Source organism: Hypomesus nipponensis, chromosome 28, assembly GCF_054491055.1.
Source record: "Hypomesus nipponensis isolate SF chromosome 28, ASM5449105v1, whole genome shotgun sequence".
Classification (NCBI taxonomy): Eukaryota; Metazoa; Chordata; class Actinopteri; order Osmeriformes; family Osmeridae; genus Hypomesus; species Hypomesus nipponensis.
The window spans coordinates 7024127-7047009 of record NC_140388.1 but is presented as its reverse complement, the minus strand read 5'-3'; the positions used below and the strand labels follow the sequence as shown (position 1 = coordinate 7047009).

At 48.7% G+C, this 22883-nt stretch overlaps 2 protein-coding genes across 2 annotated transcripts; both read left to right on the top strand.

Moving 5' to 3' along the window:
- The first annotated feature begins 19 nt into the window (after positions 1-19).
- On the top strand, positions 20-3396 carry LOC146219732 (cilia- and flagella-associated protein 95-like). The gene is made up of 6 exons (XM_084694883.1): positions 20-168; positions 255-369; positions 731-867; positions 1102-1167; positions 2086-2146; positions 3065-3396. The coding sequence occupies exons 1-6, from the start codon at positions 134-136 to the stop codon at positions 3245-3247; spliced, it is 597 nt and encodes a 198-aa protein (XP_084551009.1). The 5' UTR covers positions 20-133; the 3' UTR covers positions 3248-3396.
- Positions 3397-10344: 6948 nt separating this feature from the next.
- On the top strand, positions 10345-22808 carry LOC146219731 (MAM domain-containing protein 2-like). The gene is given in 15 exon segments (XM_084694415.1): positions 10345-10677; positions 10981-11103; positions 14686-14936; positions 16151-16235; positions 16473-16610; positions 16773-17029; positions 18840-18933; positions 19315-19461; positions 19693-19958; positions 20142-20238; positions 21018-21122; positions 21125-21172; positions 21386-21645; positions 21804-21888; positions 21990-22808. Coding segments are annotated over 15 exon segments (2049 nt in total). The 5' UTR covers positions 10345-10646; the 3' UTR covers positions 22052-22808.
- Positions 22809-22883: the final 75 nt, after the last annotated feature.

The following is a 22883-nucleotide window of genomic DNA, read 5'->3' as shown; positions in this document are numbered from 1 at the left end:
GTCATAATATGGAGTTTTGACGCCACTTCACGAATTAAATGTAATATGAAAGTTTCCTTTTATGCTGTAGATAGGCTTTTGTTCGTGCCTGGTGGTTTAGTCGTTCATCAATCTGCCGTCTCTCACGTCTAAGATGTCTTACAGCAGACGCACCCTCATTTCGGACTGGTGAGTAGCTTCTTCCGACATAAACTATCCGAAGTCGGGCGCTAGCTGTTGGCAACGATCCATAAAATGTTTGCAACTGTTTCCAGGCATAAGCACAGGGAAGCGGAACCCAAAGACTATGACTTCACGCAGTGTCCTGCTGGACAGAGAAAAACCCTCAGCAAATCCACATACAAACACCTTGGAACCATGATGGATGCGGTGAGTTGGCTGACTTCTGATCTTCTCCAACCTGTTCAACAGTCATGAACAACATGTCTGTCTAAAAGAGTTTGATGTAGTACCAGACACAGGGCAAACATTTACGTGTGTGTGAGAGTGTGTGTGAGTGAGCGTGTGTGAGTACGTATGACTGACTGAGTATGTATGACTGTGTGTGGAACTGTGTAGGACTAAGCACGTGTGCAGGTGAGTCAGTGTTTGTTCATAGTGCAATATACAGCACTATATACACAAGTGAAAGTCCATGTGCAATCTATCCCATAAACATCCGTCCCAGAGCAAGGCTGGGGACTCCAGCATCTTCACAGCCCTCCCCTCCCTCCCCCCTCCCTCTCTGCAGGACTGGACCACCAGCACCGGGGCCCAGATGGCCCAGAGGCCCGCGGAGGAGAAGAACCAGGCCAGGGGAAGCCCCAGGTCCATGGTCACAGCCGAGCACTTCCAGTCTGCACACTTAAACATGCGGACTCTGCCCAGGTGAGACAGCCTGAAAGAGCCTGCTACACCTGCTAACTCTGCTGGCGCAACACTGCAGGAAAGTCTACGGGAGTCCCATGTCTGGTGTCTGGGTTGACATGTAACTGAATGTGGTGGATCCCCTTTGAGGTGGCCAATGAGAGAGGGCGGGGGGCGGAGCCTGTGAGTTGTTTGTTTCATTTGTAATGTTATTTTGTTATATATACTGCAGTATATTATCTGGTTTTATCACAGCAAGGATGCAGCTGGGCTGGTGACCAATGACGTTCTGCCACGTCATCCCCCTGGCCATAATCAGATGTAAGACACTGTTTTATTTCTACTTAAATAGGATTTCTACTGCAACAGTGTTCTTCTCTCTGAACTAGTCAGTTGTGTCACCATCTATCACCAGCAGGGGGCGCAAGACAGCTGTATAATACATGAACTTCCTCAAATGTCCATTATTAAAGGATGTAGCCTAGGTCAGGGGTTCCCAATCCTGGTCCTCGGGCCTCCCTGCCCTGCATGTTTTATATGTTTGGGAACCCCTGTTTTAGATGTTTCCTTCTTCCAACACACCTGATTCAAATGAATGTTCGTTAGCAGGTTTCTGCATAACTAGATAACGACCCATTCATTGAAATCAGGTGTGCTGGAGCAGGGAAACATCTAAAACATGCAGGGCAGGGAGGCCCGAGGACCAGGATTGGGAACCCCTGGCCTAGGTTATTACTTAATGGCACTCACTTACGATGCCCACGTTTTATCTGCAAGCATTACATTAAAGTGAAATTTGTGTTTATTTGCCCAGATTTTGCTTTTACGCGTGTGAAAGCATTCCACACCCTCAAGAGTGGACAACCCTGGTCCTCAAGAGCCTCAGTCCTGCATGTTTTAGATGTTTCCCTCCTCCAGCACACCTGATTCAAATGAATGGTCGTTATCCAAGCCTGAGAATGACCGTTCATTTGAATCAGGTGTGCCGGAGCAGGGAAACATCTAAAACATGCAGGGCTGAGGCTCTCGAGGACCAGGGTTGGCCACCCCTGCACTCGACTCATCTGGAGAGCGGTCACAATTCAGCCTTCATTAAGCACACCTGATTCTAATGATGAGCTGAATGGGGAGGGTCGCTTGTCCAGGACAGAAGTGGATATTCCTGCTCCAGTGGTATTTGAGGCAGTAACTCATGCTGTCGGGTGCATAAAAAAAAAAATCTCCTGTCCCTCCCTCCAGTGAGCTGGTCTCCACGTATAACGTGGATTACCTGCCCCCGTATGGCGCCATTAACGAGGAGGTGAGTGATCTCTGTGTGTCGTACTCCTTCCTTTTATACAAATATATTCATGTCTAGTGAGGGTTGATGTGAGTCAAATCTGATAGAAGCTCTGACAGGTTGGTCCCTCACCTGGCAACAGGTCGTAAGACCAAGGGGGTCTAACGTTCACAGAGCAGATGAAACCAAACGAAGAAAGAATACAGGCCCATCATTTGTTATGTCATCAAACATCTTGACATTCCGGAAACACAAGCAATATCTCGCGCTCTAATCAGTTGCAGAGTTGTTAGCTCAGTGTATTTTTGGGGTTGTTTCATTTTTGACCCCCTCCTTCTCCTAAGTGCTAACAGATGTTTAATATGATGGCTAATTCCCCACAGTAGGCAGAGCTGAGGTCCTCATCCCTGATTCATCCCTCTGGCCTGCAAACGCTTCACATCCAACGGTTTCAATCGCCCCCCCCCCCACCCCCAAAAAGAACAAGTCACATTTCGTCTTTGAAACAGGAAATAAAAAGAGATGTATCGTGGGTGAATGGGTTCCCAATGTGATGTGTAGTGACGAGGCAGGACTTGCTGAACTCTTGTGGCCTGGATTTTATAGGAGGGCTTTTTAGGATATCTGTGATGCAATCTCAGCCACATCCACAGAAAACACCTGTTCAGACTACTGATCTTATAAACAGATGCAGAGTTCCAGATTCTCTGTGTTCCTCCAGTTAGGAGGAAACGAGATAAAAAAGTAGAGATAGCCTTTACGATGGGTTTGGTTTCCCTCGGTAAGGACAGAAAGACCCGTCAATGTTTTGACGTTTTCGTCATGGCTAATCCCTTGTTGACATAATCGCGTGAATCCACATCCAAAAACATTGTACAGGCCTCGTGGGATTCACGTTGCCCTTCCTGTTTCTGTCTGGGCCCTGCTGTTCTTCTCCAGGTGACTGTGGAACGCCAGGCGGAGGAGACGCCCGACTTCCGGAGGCGCCAGTCTCAGTTCACGGACACGGCTGACTACCGCCGCGCCGGACGCAACACCTGGCAGGAGGAGAGCGGCGTCTACCTTCCGCCGGGCTCCAGGAGCGGCATCCACACCAGGCCCACCAATCCCTTCTTACCCTAGACCCCCCCCTCTCTTCCTGGGGCACCAGGTTTTAACGTACCACAGCTCACTTTTAACACTCTAAGATTGTCGTACTTCCTAGTTCTACCGCCCCTGTCTTCCTTCTTGGGCGACTATTCTTCTTCTGCATAAATAAACATTTGGTCACAGGTTGTTTTAGGAGGATCGTTGTTTTCATTTCGGCCGAGTCGGCGGATGTCAAAGCACAGCTAGCTCACTAGGCTACGTGTTTGTGCTCTGTTCCTCGGCGTTCAATGAAGTGTTTCAACATCTGCTTTCTTTCTCTCTCTCCGTGTCTTTCTCGGCCTTGCTCTGTCCCCCGTCCTCGCCCTGTGACCCTCAGGATGTGCAAGCGCTCTACCGTCTCCTCCCATCTCCTACGGTGGTTCCTTATCCGTTTGTTTATCTGGGTCTTTCCACAAGGATCGTTCCGTCATTTTGTTGTTGTGATGTCCCTCCGCGGCGGTGAGACGATGTTCGTTCCCACCACAAGCTTCAGTCTTCCCTCACACTCATCCAGGACCAGGTTCCTTCTCGTTGAGTTACTGTACCAAGAGCACAGGCCACCATTTTCTGACCCGCGCTTCCACCTGGACTGTAGCTAAACTTCTGGTGACCCTTGTGATAGGTGTGTGTGTGTGTTTGTTTGTGTGTGTGGGTGTATGGGGCATGCTGTGTAGGCACATTTCCAAACATAACATTGTAACTCCAGTCATATTTTGGAAATCCTCCTACATTTCCTGTGTGCTTAAGTGTCCTTAAACCTACACATGGTGTAATACACCAGGCTGGTGGAACAGTCTAGATCTATGTACCAGAGGAGTGTGTGTGTGTGGGCGTTTTTGTGTGTGTGTGTGTGTGTGTGTGTGTCCATGTGTCGAGTGAAATAGAGGGAATAAAAATGATAAATGAATTTATAACAAATCAATGTCATTCATTGTTGGCATGCTGCACATGCACACACGTCCTATACTCTCCTTCTGCACACACACACACACACACACACACACACACCTGTACACTTCCAATACACACATATTCTAACACACGTTACTTTTTCATTTCTTGTAAAGAATGGCAGTGACACTCCCTTGAAGCAGTTTTGTTGTATTGCTTTCTCGGCCATGCCTGTGCATCCCTGGGAGTGTCATCATTCCCCCCCCCCCCCCCCATGTGTTTTTGTGGGGCTGACATGCTGAAACGAGAGGGCTGGCAAGCAACATACAGGCGGAGAAATCCACAAAAACGTCCCTCCAGTCAGGGTGTCTCTCAGCCTGACACAAACACATGACACTGTGCAGACAGGTTCGTAGGGGGCCTCAATCTTATCACACTGAATAAGGTGCAGGCTGGTGGATGCATGCTGCAGGCTGGTGGCTTTTCTTTTCTGGTGGGGTTTTTTTCTTTGGAAATTTCTACGGAAAATAAATGATGTGCGTGTTCATAATTACAGATTGGTTTAGCAAATGCTTTTATTCGAAGTCGAGCATGGTACAAGGGGAGAAGGGCGGGGGTGGGGGGGGGGGGTTGAACCTGCAACTATTGATCTGCCGTCAGATGCTCCAACCCCTGAAATATACCCTCTCTTGAGGTAGTGCAAAGACTCAAAAAGAAGACACAAAAGCCCAGAAGAAGAAGCGAAGTGGAGGTCTACACAACAGCAGGGGTGGCTGAGCACTTCCCTTGAATAAATGTTTACCTCAGTGTCTCTACATCCTAACCATCTCGGCAACGCTGGACACAGCTGCTCTGTTTACACCCTGGTAATGAGACGTGTTTTGATGCGGCTCAGTTTGTTGCTCTTCTGAGTTTGGGCCATGTGCAGATCATGTTCTGGGCCGTGAGGACAAGCAGGATTCCTCTCCATGAAGTCTCCAACACAAAACATTTACAGAATCTACAGCCAAGAAAAACACACGCAGTGACTAATACCACACCATGATGGGTTTTGGCACAATAAATGTTGAATCTCCAGAGGTCGTCTTTACATGCGCATCAGATAGGTGCCACAGGATTAAGATTCAGATATACAGTAGATTGGAAGTCAGATTATTTGAGCCTCGAGTCATTTTCTACCTTTTTACCCTGTATAATGTATACTCTGCACAGGTAAAGAAACTTCCTGTCCTTCTCCCTCTCCTTTTCATTGCTTTCTACGTACTAAGACAGTTGGACCAACGACACAGAAAATCTTACAGTCGATAGATTTTAAAGTTAAAGTGTGACTTGGTTTGGACTGGGTGGCATTGAAGTGGTTGCCAAGTTACAGCCAACGGCACAAATTATTGTTGCGACTTCCTCGACAGAGGATAAATCTGTCACCTCATCTACTTTGTGAAAGGGAAGGCCCAAGATAACCTGTTCACTGGATAGAGATATAAGATCACCCATTTGGCAGGATGATTTATTTGTTTCTGCGTTTTAATCTGGTGTAAGTTGTTAGTACCAGACTCTTACTGCTGTGTCTTGGATGTCTAAACAGTGTCTGTTCTCGAATCCAGAAGATGTCAGAACGACTTCCTGTGTCGTTGAGTAATAACGTGCACATCAAACGTTTCAAAACAACAACCCGTGGTCTTCGCAGCGTCATGGGAAAGGCACGACGAGGTGCTCGTAACCTGGGTGAGGTCATACCGTTTAACGGCGCTCTCGGTTATGCCTTCTATGGAGCCTCTCCTCCGACAGTGCTTCTCTTTGAAGCTCTTCTTCTATGGTGCTTCGACCGCACGGTGCTCTTTCTCTACCGTGCTTCCCCTCGGTGGCGCTCTTCTTGTAGGATGGCCTTCTCCTGTGGTGCTCTTGGTTTGCGGTGCTCTCCTTCTGTGGCGTCCTCCTTCAGTAGGCGCTCGCCGTCTTGGAGAGGAGAGATAGAGGAGAGATAAAAGGCAGCGGTCTCTGTGAGGCTGTAGGTCCGGCGTGTTGGCAGTGAAGGTGACCAGTGCCTGAACCGGACAACAGCTGCTGCTGCCTCAAGGCAGACCTCACCCTCAGGCCTTGACACCGCTGTGAAGCTCTGCCAGGGAGAACCCCCCCCCCACACACACACTCTGACTCACTCGCTCACAGCAATAAAGCAGTAACACAGGATGGAATGAAGAACGTTCCTCTTCACAGTATCATTTTGTTTTGTCCATTTCCTGTGAGTGTTTGAAGAGATTCGTCTTGTTGACGTGGGGGAACAAGCCCAGTGCTCTTGTGTGGTGCTCCCACTGGCATTAAGATCATTCACTGCATTTCTTGGGGATTTACTGTCAATGTGTGACGGTAAACGACAGCAGCTTAAGATGATCTCCAGCAGGGAAGAGTGTGTGAAATTAGTGTCTATCTTTCTCCTCACAGCGAAACATTCAGAGGCAGCAGCCAGAATTGAGCACCTCCCACATAACCGACCTTGAGAAACCCACATCAATCCCCTTCAGGACCAGTCAGGTGTGCGTTATACTGTCTGTAAAATCCCTCAACAAGTTATTGAACACCTGGAATTCCTACAAATATTGTAGTGTTTTGTCAAGGCCTCTCACTCTCACTGTAACGTCGCATGAAACTCCTCTCTTTTCGTCTCAAGCTCTGGATGAGTGTGTGTGTGCATGTGCCCTCATTGCATGTGCGCTCATTGCTAGTCAGAAGGAAGACAGGAGATCAGTGGACAGGCAGACAGCTGGGAACCAGACCCGCTGCCCAGCAGAACTCTCTCCTCTCCACACACAGCAAACAAGCACCCCATACAAAACAGCACTGGGACGATAAAATTACCTTCATCCGTAGTTAAACTACATCTCTGGTGACTAATACGCTTAACATTTCACATCTCCAACGGGTTACCAAAATACTTTGGGATGCTAGCCTTCACCTCGGTCATCTCATACAAAAGACCAAGCGGTTTATTTCTACTCAACCACGATAACACGCCCAAAATACTCACAGCCCCAACGTTTTCTTAAACCACACAGACTCAAGCTTGACTTACAAGGATATGTGTTTATTTTATCTTATGGAAACCAATTTGAAACATTTTCGCACTCTTGTGTTTATCTACGGTGATATATTGGTAAATGAAAATGGAGTCATCCAGTGTTTCATTTCATCACTGGCCTGCGGTTATCTTAGTCTGTTCAGCTGTGGAAAGTCTGTGTCGTTCTTGACAACCCTGGAAAAGTAAAGTGATTCAAATATCCTACTCAGACAGTTAATCACTGAGCTCAGAGTGTGTGCCTAACACACACACAGAGATGCACACACACACACCGGGACAGACACACGCAGTGATAGACACACACCGGGACGCACACATATGAACACCCACACACACTGAAGTACAGCGGACAACTGGAGTCTGTTCGTCAGCGCAGACACACAAGAGCGCTCATTCTTTTATTTGTGTTTGTATTTCCACTGTGGCTACCTAACCTAGCTGGTTATGGTTACCTAGCCTAGCTGGTTATGGTTACTTAACCTAGCTGCTTATGGTTACCTAGCCTAGCGGGTTACGGCTGCCTTAACTAGCTGGTTATGGTTATCTAACCTAGCTGGTTATGGTTACTTAACCTAGCTGGTTATGGTTATCTAACCTAAATGGTTATGGTTATTTAGCCTAGCTGGTTATGGTTACCTAGCTTAGCTGGTTATGGTTACTAAACCTAGCTGGTTATGGTTATCTAACCTCGCTGGTTATGGTTACTTAGCCTAGGTGGTTATGGTTATCTAACCTAGCTGGTTATGGTTACTTAGCCTAGCTGGTTATGGTTATCTAACCTAGCTGGTTATGGTTACTTAACCTATCTGGTTATGGGTACTGTATTCACTAGGACACAGGTCCGAACCTGATGTTACAAGCTACCACCTCAGATAGTAGAAGACCCTCACTTCCTGGGACCCGGACAAAGCTTTTTCCCCATCCTGGTGTGTGTCTGTGTGTGTGTTGTCCCCTTCTCTCTGTGTGTGTGTGTGTGTCTGTCTATGAACATGTGTGCATTAATGAGGTCGTAAACCTGTGGTGTTCGTGCAAATGTGTTTCATGGATTTTCGTCCCCTTCACAGCCGTGTCAACAACACCTCCACTTTGTGTCAAGCACTGACCGGGCTCTCACTCCGTGTTTACTTCTCAGAGGCAGGTAGAGCAAGGCTGCAGATCCATCACCCACCTCAACCCTGGGAAACAAAACACTCAGAGAGACACTAACAGGCACACCCTGACATATCTGCAGGTCAAAGGTCAAGCTCTGTCTCGCTTTGATAGGGGTTTGACACAGACCAAGCTCTATCCTCTGTCTTCACACAGACCTTTTGAACTCAGTCCTCTCACATTCAACTCCTTTCTTGGAATATGTGTCTGCTTTTAGAAAGTATTCCTGAATCCAAATGGTTATTTTTCTTATCTCCAAATAGAACGCCAATGTTGTGAGCAGAGTTGGGGATCTCTTCAGAGGTACTCGCGTACGGAGGAGAAATAAGGATCTCTCCTAAACAGAGGTCATATTGTGTGGAGGAGAAATGAGGTGCTTCCTGCTGGGTCAGGGTGGAATACTCCTCTCTGTGGCCGCAGTCTTTTTCTTTTCTCATTCACCATATGTTACACTCATGGCTGGACAGCCTATTCTGCTCTCCTACTCTACTATACTCTACTATACTCTGTCATATTCCACTCTACACAACTCCACTTTACCATACTCTCTTCTACTCTATCATACTCTTATCTAACCTACCAGGGTTTACTCTACTCTACCTTGCTCTACTCTAGGTCTACTCTACCATACTCTACTTGACTGTACTCTCTGCTACCCAAATCTACTCTGCCCTCCATCAGTGCTCCCAGGAGGTACAGAGCGTGGTGTCTGCAGTGCTGTGTGTCAGCAGTGCCACGTGGGTCGACCTGGCCCTACAGCAGCCTGGGTCGGCTAGCTGCAGACGGTTCCATGACCTCATCCTGCCACGCCACAGCTCCTACTGGGACACGGGTGGCAACAGGAGGAACAAACACTCCGCTCTGGCATGGAGTAGTAACCCACACACACACACACACACACACACTGGGAGACAGGAGCTTTCACGCAGAAATTCATGCAGGCGCAACTGGAGTGTGCATAAACATACAGAGGGATATAAACACCCACACACCCACACACAGACACACTCACAGACAAACCCCCCCTTACAGATGCACACACACAGACAAACACACTGGGGTGTATGAAAAAGGGAGACCCATTGTTGAAGCCTGACAGGAACATATGGTAACAGAGCAGACTTGTCACTCTGCTGACAGTGCAGGGAAGCTAAAACACAGTAATGGCTGTGGCACAACATTTTCCTGGGTGAATACCAATGTGTCTGTCAGCAATCTGCCTAGAAAATGTTTCCATTCCTCTCCAGCCAACCCATGCCCCCGTTCTGCGACATCAAAATGGTATCACTGTGTTAAGGCCCACACAGTCTTACTGTGTTATTTGCTCACCCATGACAAAGGTCTCTGATATCAGCAGAGGTGTCAATGTTCAGAAATGAAAACGCTACAATGTGTTTGTTCCCAGCCAAGTAACTGATTCCAGTTACCCAGATCTGCTCATTAGCACAGCCCTCGGCGCTAATCTGTGACATCATCTGGATCAGTGCATGGCCGGAACAGACATGGAGTTTCTTGTCTCTGAACCTGAACTTTTACACCTGTGAATGTTAATCATTACACAGCAGTGCAGATCACACATTCTTCTCCATGTCAGACAACTGCAAAACCAGTGCAAAACCTCTGACATCTCTGAAACCGAAGATCCAAATATGTCTGCAGTGACCTTGGCAGCTGCACGCCTCTTCGGGGGAAGGTTTAGTGCACTACAACCAGAGGACAACGGGTGTGTTAAAAAAGAAATAGTCAGAAAAAGCTTGCAATTATGTGTCCTACTGTGCACACATGATCATTATGTCAAGGGAATAGTGGGCCGCAAAATTACACTATATGGGGGGGGGGGGGGGGGGGGCTATTTGACGATGCTTTGTTGTGATCCGCGTGGTGCACTAATGGAGGCAGGAATGTCTGTGATCCCAACCGTAGGGAAGGGATGCGGGAGGCGGGGTACTGGGAGTCCCTGTGGCGAAGGCGTCCGTTAGAATCTGGACTGCATTACCGTTCAACTCTTCCTCCCTCCTGGTCTCTCTGTCCTCCTCCGTGCCAACTGCTGTGCGTCTCTCCAAGTCGGATTATGCCATGTAACGTTAACGGGAGACACCGAAAGATTTATTATCGTCGCTGTTGGAAGCTGTGACTGAACTTGCACACGAGCAAGGTCCACCGACAGATTGATGCACGAGCTGTCTGCTATTTTGGGTTTTGAGTCGTTGTTAACTAGCTGCGCGCGAGTGGACCAAACCTCTCCATTTCCCTTCTCTGTCCAGCTGCTGCCTCGCGATGCTCAACGTCTACCTTCCTGTTATCTTAGGTAAGTAGGAAGGAAATATGGAAAGAAGCAAATACTATACATTAAGAAACAACGCAACGTGTTGCTCCGTTACGCAGCCCAGACCTCTGCGTCAGGCTGGGTTTGGGTTCCAGTGGGAGTTGAAGTTCCGTTAGTTTGCCGTTTTTCTACCGTTATCCCAACGCTTCATTTTTGTCAGATTCTGAGATCTATGTACGATGAATTATGTTGAATGCCAGCTGTACTTTGGAGCAACACTATAATTAGCAAACGCGCGGAATATTTTCTTGCACAATTTTCTAAATCTTGTTATTTTACCCCCAGTTTCTCTGTTGAGTGGGTTAGTATGGGCTCAGCAACTTCTGGCAGGATCCTGTAACTTCGAGCAGGGCACCTGCGGCTACACGTCCGACCCGGCCTACGCAAGATGGGTCAGAAACGAGGAAGGTTGGTTGGAAAACTAAATATATGAATTGCATGTTTAAAGAAAAAACGTATTCTGCACATCATTGCTGCCATTTGATTTCAAGATTCCGAATCGGTTTCATCTAAATGAACCATGCATTCACTCGCATGAAGGCCTACATCTGATTGGATGGAAACCGTATGGCGGGTTTGGGGTGTGTATGGTGGGGAGCTGACATCGGCTGCTCTGTCAGCCTCTACACCCCAGTGCAGCCCAGTGCTCTGTAACCGGTTGGCATAGTGATTCAGTGATTGGGAGAGAGAGAGTGAATGAAAGTGTGTGTGTGTTTTGTATGAATGAGGGAGAGGGGAGGGGTGTTTGTGGTTAGAAACACACAGACAAGCCTAGCATGGAATGTTAATGAAGCATTATTCACTTGAGGTCAGATGTTCCATGCATGCGGTTCTGCAGTGTTCTGAAATGCTGAAGGTGTTATAACACGGTGAGAAGTCAGATGTCTGCAAGTACTGCACAGTCCTGGTCTGCAAACACATATTTACACAAACACAGATAGATAGAAAGAAACAGAGGAAGAAATGGAGAGAGTGGGTCAGCGAAAGGGAGAGAGAAAAACATAAACATAAACAGAGAGAGAGAGAGAGAGAGAAAGAGAGAGAGAGAGAGAGAGAGAGAGAAAGAGAGAGAGAGAGAAAGAGAGAGAGAGAAAGGGAATTTGAGGCAGCTATGTGCTGAGAGATGTATGTTACCAGAGTCCCCCCCCACACACACACACACGCCCACACACACACACACACACACACGCCCACACACACTCCACTCAATTCCTTTTTCCACCATGTGTGTACAACCCTCCTAGTCCCTGGGGGCCTAGCAGGCAGCACCCCCAGGAGCTGTTCTGGTTTGCGGTCACCCTTCTGGGGTGTTTACATTAGCCCTCTAAAAATAAGTGGCGATGTTGTAGAGTTGTCTTTGCCATCTCGCTGCCAAGCTGAGCTGTCTGTATAGCTTTAGACCCACTTATAGTAAGTTACTGGCACCAGGTCCCTCCCCCCCCCCCCCCCCCCCCCCCCCCCCCCCCCCCCCCCCCCCCCCCCCCCGTGACTAGAGATAGACCTCCACTTCTCTGAAATCAAGAACAGGAGCGTTCACACTAAGCACTAACTAAACACGAAAGAAGAGCCAGAGTGCAACAGGCCAGATGGAGAATCGGGATCGAGGACGGCGTTCCGCCAGCATAGCGTCGGGGATGTCAGCGCGGCTGGTTAGATAGCTGGCCAGCGGCGGCGCGCTATTCCCAACCGGTTCATTAATATGGTCGTAAAAAAAACGAGACTTGGCCACGGTGCGCCGTGTTTTCTGTTTGGTTTCCACGGCAACGTGGGATGGAGCGGTTGTTCTGTGGTTGAGAGATGGATGGAAGTCATTCTAGGAAGTGGTCGTTCTTAGTTGCAGAGGAAGGGACAACTGTGAGGAAAGATTAAAAAAAGATTTAAAAAAAGATTTCAAGTAGAATAAACAGATGCAAAACATAGAATAAATACAAATTGCTCACCCTTCAAAGACCACCTAGCCACCAATGTAATCCGTAGGTCTATTTTGTTTGCCTAAAATATGATTTCTCTTGATTTCCCAACAAAAAGAAACGGTTAACGCTTGTCTGAGTAGAACGGGAAACTGTCAGCAGGTTCTTCCTCCAGACAAAAATGTGTGGCAGGGCTGGAGAAGGTGATGATGAATGATGACGAGCGTTGCCAACCCCATCCTCACGTCCGTGACCAAAGCTGCCTGAGATTGGCTGTCAAGACTGTAACAGCTGCAGGGAGAACAGTCTAGAAGCGAGACAGAGACATCAGACAAGACTCTGGTCTTTGTCAGGGCTGCCACCACAGAGATTCAAAGGTGCTGATGAGCACTGACTGAAATGACTCAGCACACAACGTAAACACACACACACACACACTCTCGCCATCAACACATACACACACACAGACAGACGCTGAGACAGCGTGTTGTGATACACTGCAGGTCTAGTCTTGGTCAGGTAGGTTCCTCACCCTAGCCTGTCACCGGGGGTAACCGTCATCCTAGCCTGTCACCACTGGTTAGCTTAGAAGCTAGCCAGACGCCAACCGCCTTTTACATATTATATGTACAACACACACTGTACGACACACACTGTACGACACACACTGTACGACACACACTGTACGACACACACTTCACGTCACAAGACTCAAGAGCAGCGCTGTGAGAAGATAAAGTCAGTTTAAAGTTGTCTCAAGTTCACAGCTAATGTTGTCACCATAGAAACCCTCAGAAACACCTCATTAATGATCCCAAGTAGGCCACCTAATACCTTAGCTGTTTGTGTATAACTGACACCTTATGCACTCACTGATAAGAGGGTTTACTGGTTTAAAATGAATCCTTGGCACATGATGTCTTTAGTCCTTCATAGGCCTTGTGCTAACAGGTGGGATTAGTTGTCAAATACTTCTTCAGAAGAATTTATTAATAGCCAGCCATCATTTTTTTCCCCCTTCCTTTCAATATCTCAGTTATTTAGAATTCTCTTAGTATTCCAAGAGTTTGATGTCAGCCTAAACACAGTAGATTACTGATTCATTAGTCCATGACAGACTCGCTTAAAGGATTTATTTTCCAAAATATTGCACTTGTCCACGCCTACGCTTCCAACCCCAACCTGTGGAAATGTTTAGAGTGGAGCAGCCTTGAAGCCTTGCCAGATGAGAGCAACAGGAGACCCTCCACTCAGAGAGCTGCTGCTAGCTACAGCAGGAGACCCTCCACTCAGAGAGCTGCTGCTAGCTACAGCAGGAGACCCTCCACTCAGAGAGCTGCTGCTAGCTACAGCAGGAGACCCTCCACTCAGAGAGCTGCTGCTAGCTACAGCAGGAGACCCACCAGGAAGGAGACGCGGGAGGAAAGAAGACTGTTTTGGGGATGGGAGGGAGAAAGAAAGAAAGAGAGATAAGGAGAGTAAAAGATGGAGGGAAAGAAGAGAGGAGAGGGAGAGAGAAGAAGCGAGAGATAGGGGAGGTGCGGATCGTTTTGGAGCGGGGGGTTGAGGATAGGAAGAGTGCTTGAGATGAGTCGTCAAGCCATCTGGAAGGAATCTTTTCCACTGTCAAGAGTATCTGAAAACACTTCCCGGGGTTGTAAAGTGACCAGCAAAACAATAACACAGTAACAGTGTAGTCTTGTCAGGGTTGTGGAGCGTCTTGGGACATGAGGCCAGTTTGGTTCCACTCCTTCCAAGAAAATAAGTCTTTCTAACTGTGTGTACAACATGTGGTCGGCTTGGTTCTACTCCATTGACCATTATTTTCTTTGATTTATCACTTTCTCTCACAGACCCTTTCTTTCCCTATTTCTTTCCCTTTCTCTAATACTGGTGGGTTTAGCATATAGGTTTTGTGCTGATGAGTGCACTATTGTGTTCCGAACAGCTTTGAGAGGAGATCACGTATGCACAATATTATTTTCGTTTCCCCCCTCTCCTCCTAAACCTCCCTCCTTCCCTTCCTTCTCTAACCTTCCTTCTCCTCCTCTACCTCCTAACACCCTCCTGTTCACCTCAGGGCGTTTCATCACAGCGGACAGCTCCGTCTTAAACGGTCAGGGGAAGGCGGTTTTGGTGAGCCCGGTTCTGGATCCGCTGGACTGGAGCTGCCTGCGCCTGGTGTACCAGATCACCGGGGCCGGCTCCCTGCAGCTGCACCAGCGACCTGAGGGCGACAACTTCGACTACGCCCTCTGGAGCGCCCGCAAGCCCTCCGACAGCTGGCTCATCGCCAGCATCGACCTGAAGAACTCCTCCACCGCCTACCAGGTGTGGTTGTGGAGGAGTTGCTTGGGGGGGGGGGGGGGATGGAAAGAGAGAGGTGGAGGGAGGGAGAGGGGGACAGAGAGGGCGGTTGGGAAAGAGAGAGACACTGTAGGTGGGGTGGAGGGGGGAGAAAGAGAGATGAAGGAGTGAGAGTGTGGTGAGGGGGTGGGAGAGATATGTAAGAGGTGAGAGAGGGGTAGGGGTGGGAGTGAGGCGTGTCAATAGAGAGAACAGACTCTATGATGTCAATCCCTGGAGCAAACACATCATCTTTAGTAAATGCTGGTTAGAGAGAACGTTTCAACTCATTATGTAAGAGAAGCGCTAAGTTAAACACAGGCTAGGGGTTTAAATATACATGTATAGGCCTACAAAATGATCAACAGACCTAAGTAATGGATTGTTTATCGGAGATTATAACAGTCCGATCTTCTCTGAGTGAGTTTCTTTCTAAACGAACGTCAAACTTCACAATTTGCCGCCAAGGGCTGCACTGCGACGGCATTACGAGGAAGGAGAAAGCAGCTTTAAGATGAATTGCCCGTCGAGAGTCTTCCTTACTTACTGTCGCCACCTCCAAGAGTAACCGTGTGCAGTTGGCTGTGGTTAGGGTCGGACCCCCAGGGTCATCCGTCATGGGCCAGCCACACCGGAGGGCCGTCGAGAGTCACCCTCCCTCCTCGACGTAAACCACCTGGCTGGAAACGTGAGGTTGTTTTACAAGCGAACGTGAATTATGGAGGGATTCAACTCAGGGGGGCGGAGGGGGGGGGGGGGGGGTGTTCCATCACACACGTTGTCATTATGAGTGATGAAGTAGCGCGTTCTGTTATACGGTGGAAAGTGTGTTTGCACTTTAAAGCGCTAAGGTATGGCCCGTGGTCCGATATCTGGGGGTTCAATCTGCGGGATGAGGTGCCTGGTGCTGCGTGCTGCAGGGACTAATGAGCTCCCCGGAGACGGCCTCTGTCTCCGGGCAGACGTCCTGTGATGAACAGGTCAAAGGGGCCGTGACGGGGGTCACGGATAGGGCAGGGGGCCCAACCACGGGGGGGTTCAAAACCGTTTTTTCCTTCATAGTCGGTTCGGGTGGGTTCGATGATGGGAAGATTTCCTGCTAACCTGTTCACTTGTGTCGTCCCTCCCCCTGTTCCCTCACTCCTGTTTCTCCACTCCAACCTCCCTTTCCCCTGCTTCCCTTTCCTCGGCCCTGCCAGATCCTGATGGAGGCTCAGCCTGCAGAGGAGCCGGGCAACAGTGTGGCCATTTTCGAAATCCACATCGTCCCCGGCTACTGCCTAGGTCAGTGCTCTTGTCTGAGTCTGAGGAACCAGCGTCACAGCTGACAGAACACACACATGGAACTCTAGAATGACGTCCATTCCAGAACGGTCCGCACTCCAGAACTCTTATTCCATACTGTATATCATTACCTATCCACATACCTTACCTCCCCGTGTAAAGCCATAAACATGTGATGCATCTATATTCATCGAAATGACACGGCAATCCAGTTGAGACGGTTATGGTTCCTTCCAGAGTGTAACTTTGAAGAGCACCATCTGTGCGGCTATAGCAACCACTGGAACCCCAATGTGAACTGGTACGTGGGGGGAAGTCTGGCCAGAGACCCTCAGTCCAGTTTGCCTGACGACCACACCATGAACAACCAGAGAGGTACACACACACACACACACAAAGACATACACACACACGCTGAATGATTCTGATACCGTTTGAACGTATGTTTAAACGACTGTTTATCTTGAACGTGTCTCTGTCGTCCTACTTTTTCTCCTCCCCTGACATTCACACACACACACACACACACACACCCAGGCCACTATATGTATGTGGACTCGGTGTACGCCAAGCGATTCCAGGAGGTGGCCAAGCTCACGTCTCCCATGAGCACCACCCCCATGGCGGGCTGCCTGTCCTTCTACTACCAGAGGGACCAGGAGAGGGGCAACATCTTCTCCGTCTTCACCCGGGACCAGCTGGGCCACTACGAGGAGCTCTGGAGGCCCGAGGTCTACGCCACCTCCTCCTGGAGGCAGGTGACGGTGGACATCAAGGCTCCACACCCCCTGGAGGTCAGTCGGGGGCCGGGGGCGGTGGCCGGGTTGCGGTGCCTCGCCCGGCCGCGCGCGCGCTCCTCTCTCTTTTGTTCCCCGCCTCTCTCGTTGTCCTCCCTCTCTTTTTGCCGCTTCTCTCTGTTCTGTCTCTCTCCTGTGTCCTCTCTCCTCCTCCTCTCTTCTCAATTTTGTTCCTTCTCTTAGAGCTACAGCTCCCCTCCGCCATCTCTCCTCTCTTTCGTCGAAGAGGGATATAAATAGGCTGACGTGGGGATAGCAGGTTATTGATGGCTGGAGCCACGCGGCCAAAGATTGTAGTCCAGCGTTCCGATCAGGCTTCAGAGAGAAGATTCTGGAGAGAATCTTCCTGTCCCTCCGCCCCCTTTTAGGCCCATTTGACTTGGTGAATATGAATCTGTCTTAAGAAGAGATAAGGAATGTGGACGGAAAGTCTTTTTGTTTGTCGGTTCTTTTCCCCTCGTGTTGGTTTCCTTGGAGAGCTCCGGAGTTCAAATAGTTTCCGTGGGGTTTGTGTGGAAGAGTCAGCTCTGCGCTCTCAGAAGAGTAGTCCTGTGTTCATTTTACATGTGACTAAATATGTAGGCTCAGGATGTGTGTGTGTGTGTGTGTGTTTGTGTGCGCGCATAAAGCCAGTGTAAATAAATCAGACCAAACATGTGCCATGCCTGGAGTTTCTCCCAGATATCCCAGCCCCCCACCCACACACACACACACACACACACTCAAAAGCACACAAACGTTCGCAAACTCCCACACACCCAGACGCTTCCTTCAGGTTTATTAGGAGCCGTGTCTCCCCGACGACTCTGCCATTTCTTCAGCGGTTTCACACCTCAGCCGGAGCTGTCACGGAACAGCAGAGAGGCTTATGATGTGAGCTCAGAGTCTGGCTCAGCTGCTTCAGTCTGCCCCGCACCCTGTTCTGCTCAGTCTGCACACAGGTCACATGGTCTGCCCCTGTACCCTGCTCTGGCCCTCTCAGTCTGCACACAGGTCACATGGTCTGCCCCTCTACCCTGCTCTGGCCCTCTCAGTCTGCACACAGGTCACATGGTCTGCCCCTCTACCCTGCTCTGGCCCTCTCAGTCTGCACACAGGTCACATGGTCTGCCCCTCTACCCTGCTCTGGCCCTCTCAGTCTGCACACAGGTCACATGGGCCCCATGCTCACGTCAAACCTGAGAGGGCCTGCTTGTACTCTCAGGGTGGCGTTGTTGTAACACGCTGTACGGGGAGCTAGCCACGGAAGCTACCAGAAACACACCAAGCTCTCGAGTTCCGTAAATCACATCAAAGTTTAGTCGGGGACAACCAAGGTTAAGCCTGGTAGGATATTGGGAAGTTTGATGTCTTCAGCGTGATGGGAAAGTTGCCTTTCTAAAACTGGTTGTTCCCATCCTTGATTGTGATTGGCTATATCGCGTTCCATGCCGTTGTAAAATCCAGCATTACCTTACAAGTTGTCCTCATAACATTCTATAACACTCCATATTACTGCGCATCGAATATTTCAAATAAAAAAACATGACAAAGGTGTCCATCTGGCTGTTGCGTGGCAATGATTTATGTAGGAACTATACTTTGTAGTGGCGGAAGAATGACGGTTTATTATTAAACTATTTTGTTTCTAATTGTTTTTATTTATGAAACCATATCAAATATTTGTAGTAACAGTTTTAGAAAAGCAATAACCCCCCGCGAGTCTGTGTTTTGCGCTGATTTTAGAACAGCGCAAAACACGGCCTCCTGGGGCTAATTGCTTAAATCTAACACATGCAGTGTGTGTGGGTGGGTGGGTGTGTTTCAGGTGGTGTATGAGGTGGCCTTCAACAGTGCCAAAGGAGGATATGTGGCCATAGACGACATCTCCTTCTCCCCTGAGTTCTGCCACACTGACACAGGTGAGGGGACTGAAGGGAATGGATGAATGGATGGACAGATGAATGGATGATTAGTTATACAGACAACTGGATGATTGGTTATACAGATAACCAGATAATTGGTTGAACAGGTGAATGGAGAGATGATTGGACAGATACATAAATTAGTGCGTAAGATTAAGTAAGTACAATTTTTGGGCTGGAACTCTGGAACAAGCCAGATATCTGCCAGACTGCAGATATAAGGCCAGTTACTTCTATCCTCCACTATCCTCCTCTTTTGTCTTCTAGTTGATCTTATCTGGCGACTCTCTCCCACCCTAACTCAGACCAAGGTTGCGCTGTGAGTCAAAAACACAGGTTGCCACGGAGACATGTGGACTCGTGTCTGTGTCGTTCCAGAGCCCACGTTCGACCCGTCCGTCGCCGACTGTGACTTCGAGGAGGGCCTGTGTCGGTACTACCAGGAGAGGGCGGAGGGGAAGGTGTGGACCACGGTGACCGTGAAGCCCAACGCCTACAGGATTGGAGATCACACCACAGGGACGGGTCAGTCTCACCCCATTGCTCAAACACTGCGTCGCTCACATCCTCCCCTGGCGGTGAGGATACGAGGGGAGCTGATTCCCTCTACATTCACACTCACATCGTGGACAAAAAACGAACCACCCGTCTGAACCGGAGCTGGACAAACCTGCTCACTGTGACTCTCCTTGTTGAGGTCTCCCTAGCATGACATGCTCTGCCCCTCCAGCCCCTCATCCACTGTCTCTGCTCCAGGCTCCTTCCTTCTCGCCAACACCCGTTTCACGTCGCGCCCGGGCTACGTGGGCCGCCTGCACGGGCCCTTCCTGCCGGGGAACCACAAGTACTGCCTGCGCTTCTACTACGCCATCCACGGCTTCCTCAAGGTGGAGAACGCCCTGGTGCTGTACCTGTACGACGAGAACAACGTGGCCCTGGAGAAGGCATGGACGCTGGCCGACAGCACCCGGGACATGTGGACCCAGGTGGACGTCACCTACATGAAGCCCATGCCCACCAAGGTAACACTCGCGGGTATGGCTATGGGATGGGTGGATGGGTGGATGGATGGATGGATAGAAGGAGGTGGGTGGAGGTATAGATGGACGTGGATGGAGGTATAGATGGAGGAATGGGTGAATGGGAACGGGACAAATTAGGACTCGTGTTCCCTAACCCTTCCTTCCTATCTTCCTTCCCCAAAGGCGGTATTTGTCAGTATATGTAAAAACTTCTGGGACTGTGGGCTGGTCGCCATCGATGACATCACCGTGACCATCGGAGACTGTCGAATCACTGAAGGTAAGACTAGTCAGCTGACCTCAGGGATGGGCGTGGCCTCACATACAAATCAAAGTCCCAACCTTGGAGTAAGACATGATGTATTGGGGGGAAATGTCCATGACAACCCTTGTGTGTAAATGTGGGTGTTTTTCCTGCACAGGAAAGGGTAAGGTTCAACAGACATAAATACCTAATCTGGTCTATTCCCTGCAGCTCAATACTGGGATGTTGTGGTTGCAGTCTTTATTTTTTTCAGCAGCTGACAACAGCTGAAAGACTGGGGCTGGGCCCTAGATTTAAAACTGTTACTATTTATAAACTTTTAAACGCTCAGCCACTGTGGAAACCATTCAGCCTCTATAAGAGACAGTAATTACATGGGCAATTCTGGCTGACTGGCGCAGTGCGTCCTCTAGTAGTAGCGGCCAAACACCAATCACAGCCTTCACTGTGATTTTGGATCAAGCTTGATATGATTGGTGCTGAGAGCTATGATGTCAACCAGCAGCAACTGTTTTAAAGGAATCAGTTGAGTTCCCGTCAACACTGCGAAACACAGTTCTTCTTTTTCACCCACATCCGTGCTGTCTTTCCTGTGCGCCGTCTCTGCTAAATAAACTCTCCACACTGTGTACATATTCTTTTACGGAAACACACACGTGAACTTGGTCGGACCAAATGAACCTGTGGGAATTTCCTTGTCAATGTTCTCAACGTTACACAAACTGCGACGACGAGTCAAGTTCACCTGATTATAAACAGTAGGTTTAGCTAGTTCAGCATGCCGTGTGTTGCAGGGCGTAAGGGCGAGCAGCCTGGCCAGTGCGACTTTGAGACAGGGGACTGTGGCTACAGCCAGGACCGGGAGGGGGACAAGGGGGACTGGCTACGAATCCGAGGCCAGTCCCCACCTCCTACACTGGGCCCCGGGGGGACCACACCACAGGGGTGGGTAAGTCACACACTTGGAGCTCATTTTGAACACGTACGTCCATTTACACATAAACTCAATAGCCTCGTTCACACAAACACAAGGCTTCATTCATGACCGTTAAAGGCAGGATAGGTACGTTTCGCGAACCGAGCCATGTTAGACAGTAAGACAAAAAAGCCAACTTCACAGCACGACCTACCCTCCCTTTAACCTGCCTGCGTGGCTCTCCAGGGTACTTCATGTACATCGAGGCGTCGCTGATGCGTCCGGGCCACACGGCGCGCCTGCTCTCCTCCTGGCTGCGGGGGTCCCATGCCCCCCAATGCCTGCTGTTTCACTACCACATGTACGGCTCGGGCACGGGCATACTGAGCGTGCTCCTGCGGCGCTCGGGCCGCGAGAAGGACGCCTTGCTGTGGAGGCGCCGCGGGGAGCAGAGCGTGTCCTGGATGAGGGCCACGGTGGACTACGACTGTGACAGCAAGCACCAGGTATGCATCATTCACACACACACACACAGAGGCATGCATCATTCACACACACACACACACCAACACACACACACACACACACAGAGGTATGCATCATTCACACACACACAGACTTCACAGTTACGCAAACTGCTTCATCGGTCTCGCTTTCTTTGTAGATTATATTTGAAGCGATCCGAGGGCCATCAATAAGAAGTGACATTGCCATTGATGACATTGTGTTTAAAAAAGGGCCCTGCAAAGGTATTTATGAACCTGGTATATTGAGAATTGCTGAAGAAACGTTGATTTATTAGAGTTAAACATGTTGTTGACCTTTTTTGGGGTGATATCTTTCTTTCTAGATCCTGTTGACTCAATTCCCTACTCTGGATTCTCAGAAAACTTCAACGAGATTGACTACTAGAGGAGACAGTTTGAGTGAATGTGTGTTAGTTTGTTAGTACGTGAAGGGTATAGGTTTAACATTGGGAATGAAAAGTACGAACACATCACCACGACAACACTCTGGCTTTACATAGAGTAGAAATATACTAATTTACAAACTGGTCTTACATGTCTTCATAGTTTTGCAGTGTTTGTCCACTTTTACAATGTTGGGTTAATTTGTGCGCTATAAATGTAATATTTGTTACTATGATTTTTGAATAGCCAAATTCTACGACTCATTTTTCTTGTGCCACTGAGAAGAATGATTGCGTTTGTCAAGCTAATTTCTGAAAGAAAAGCACACCCTATCTTCAAAATAAAAATATCACTTCTGACCTCTACTGGCCAGAGTCTGTTACTGCACTTCATAAAGAACATTCAGAGAAAGCACTGACCTAATTTTGCATTTGCTTTACATGCACAGTAGACAGACACTAAGCACATGAAAATCAAACTTCTTACTGTGACAAAGGACTTATTTCCAGCTTTAGGACTCAGTGATTTTCAAAACTGTCAGGATCCTCTTATATTAGAGGAATACATGACTGCAGGTAAAGGAGAAACAAGTGTTGACAACAGTGCCTTCAGTGCTGCACCTAGGTTTCTAAGTCAATAAATTAGTCATGGCAGGGTCAAAATAAGTGGACAAGATCGAAACAGTTTTGTTTTTCTACAGACGTGTGCTCCAATGAAGTAGAAGAAATGTTTCAATAAAAAATTTCGAAAAATATGAACACTGTGGCATCTGTTTGTCGTTTGATATCCTCAAATATTATCCTAATGCTGTTGCTACCTAGTGACTAATGTGT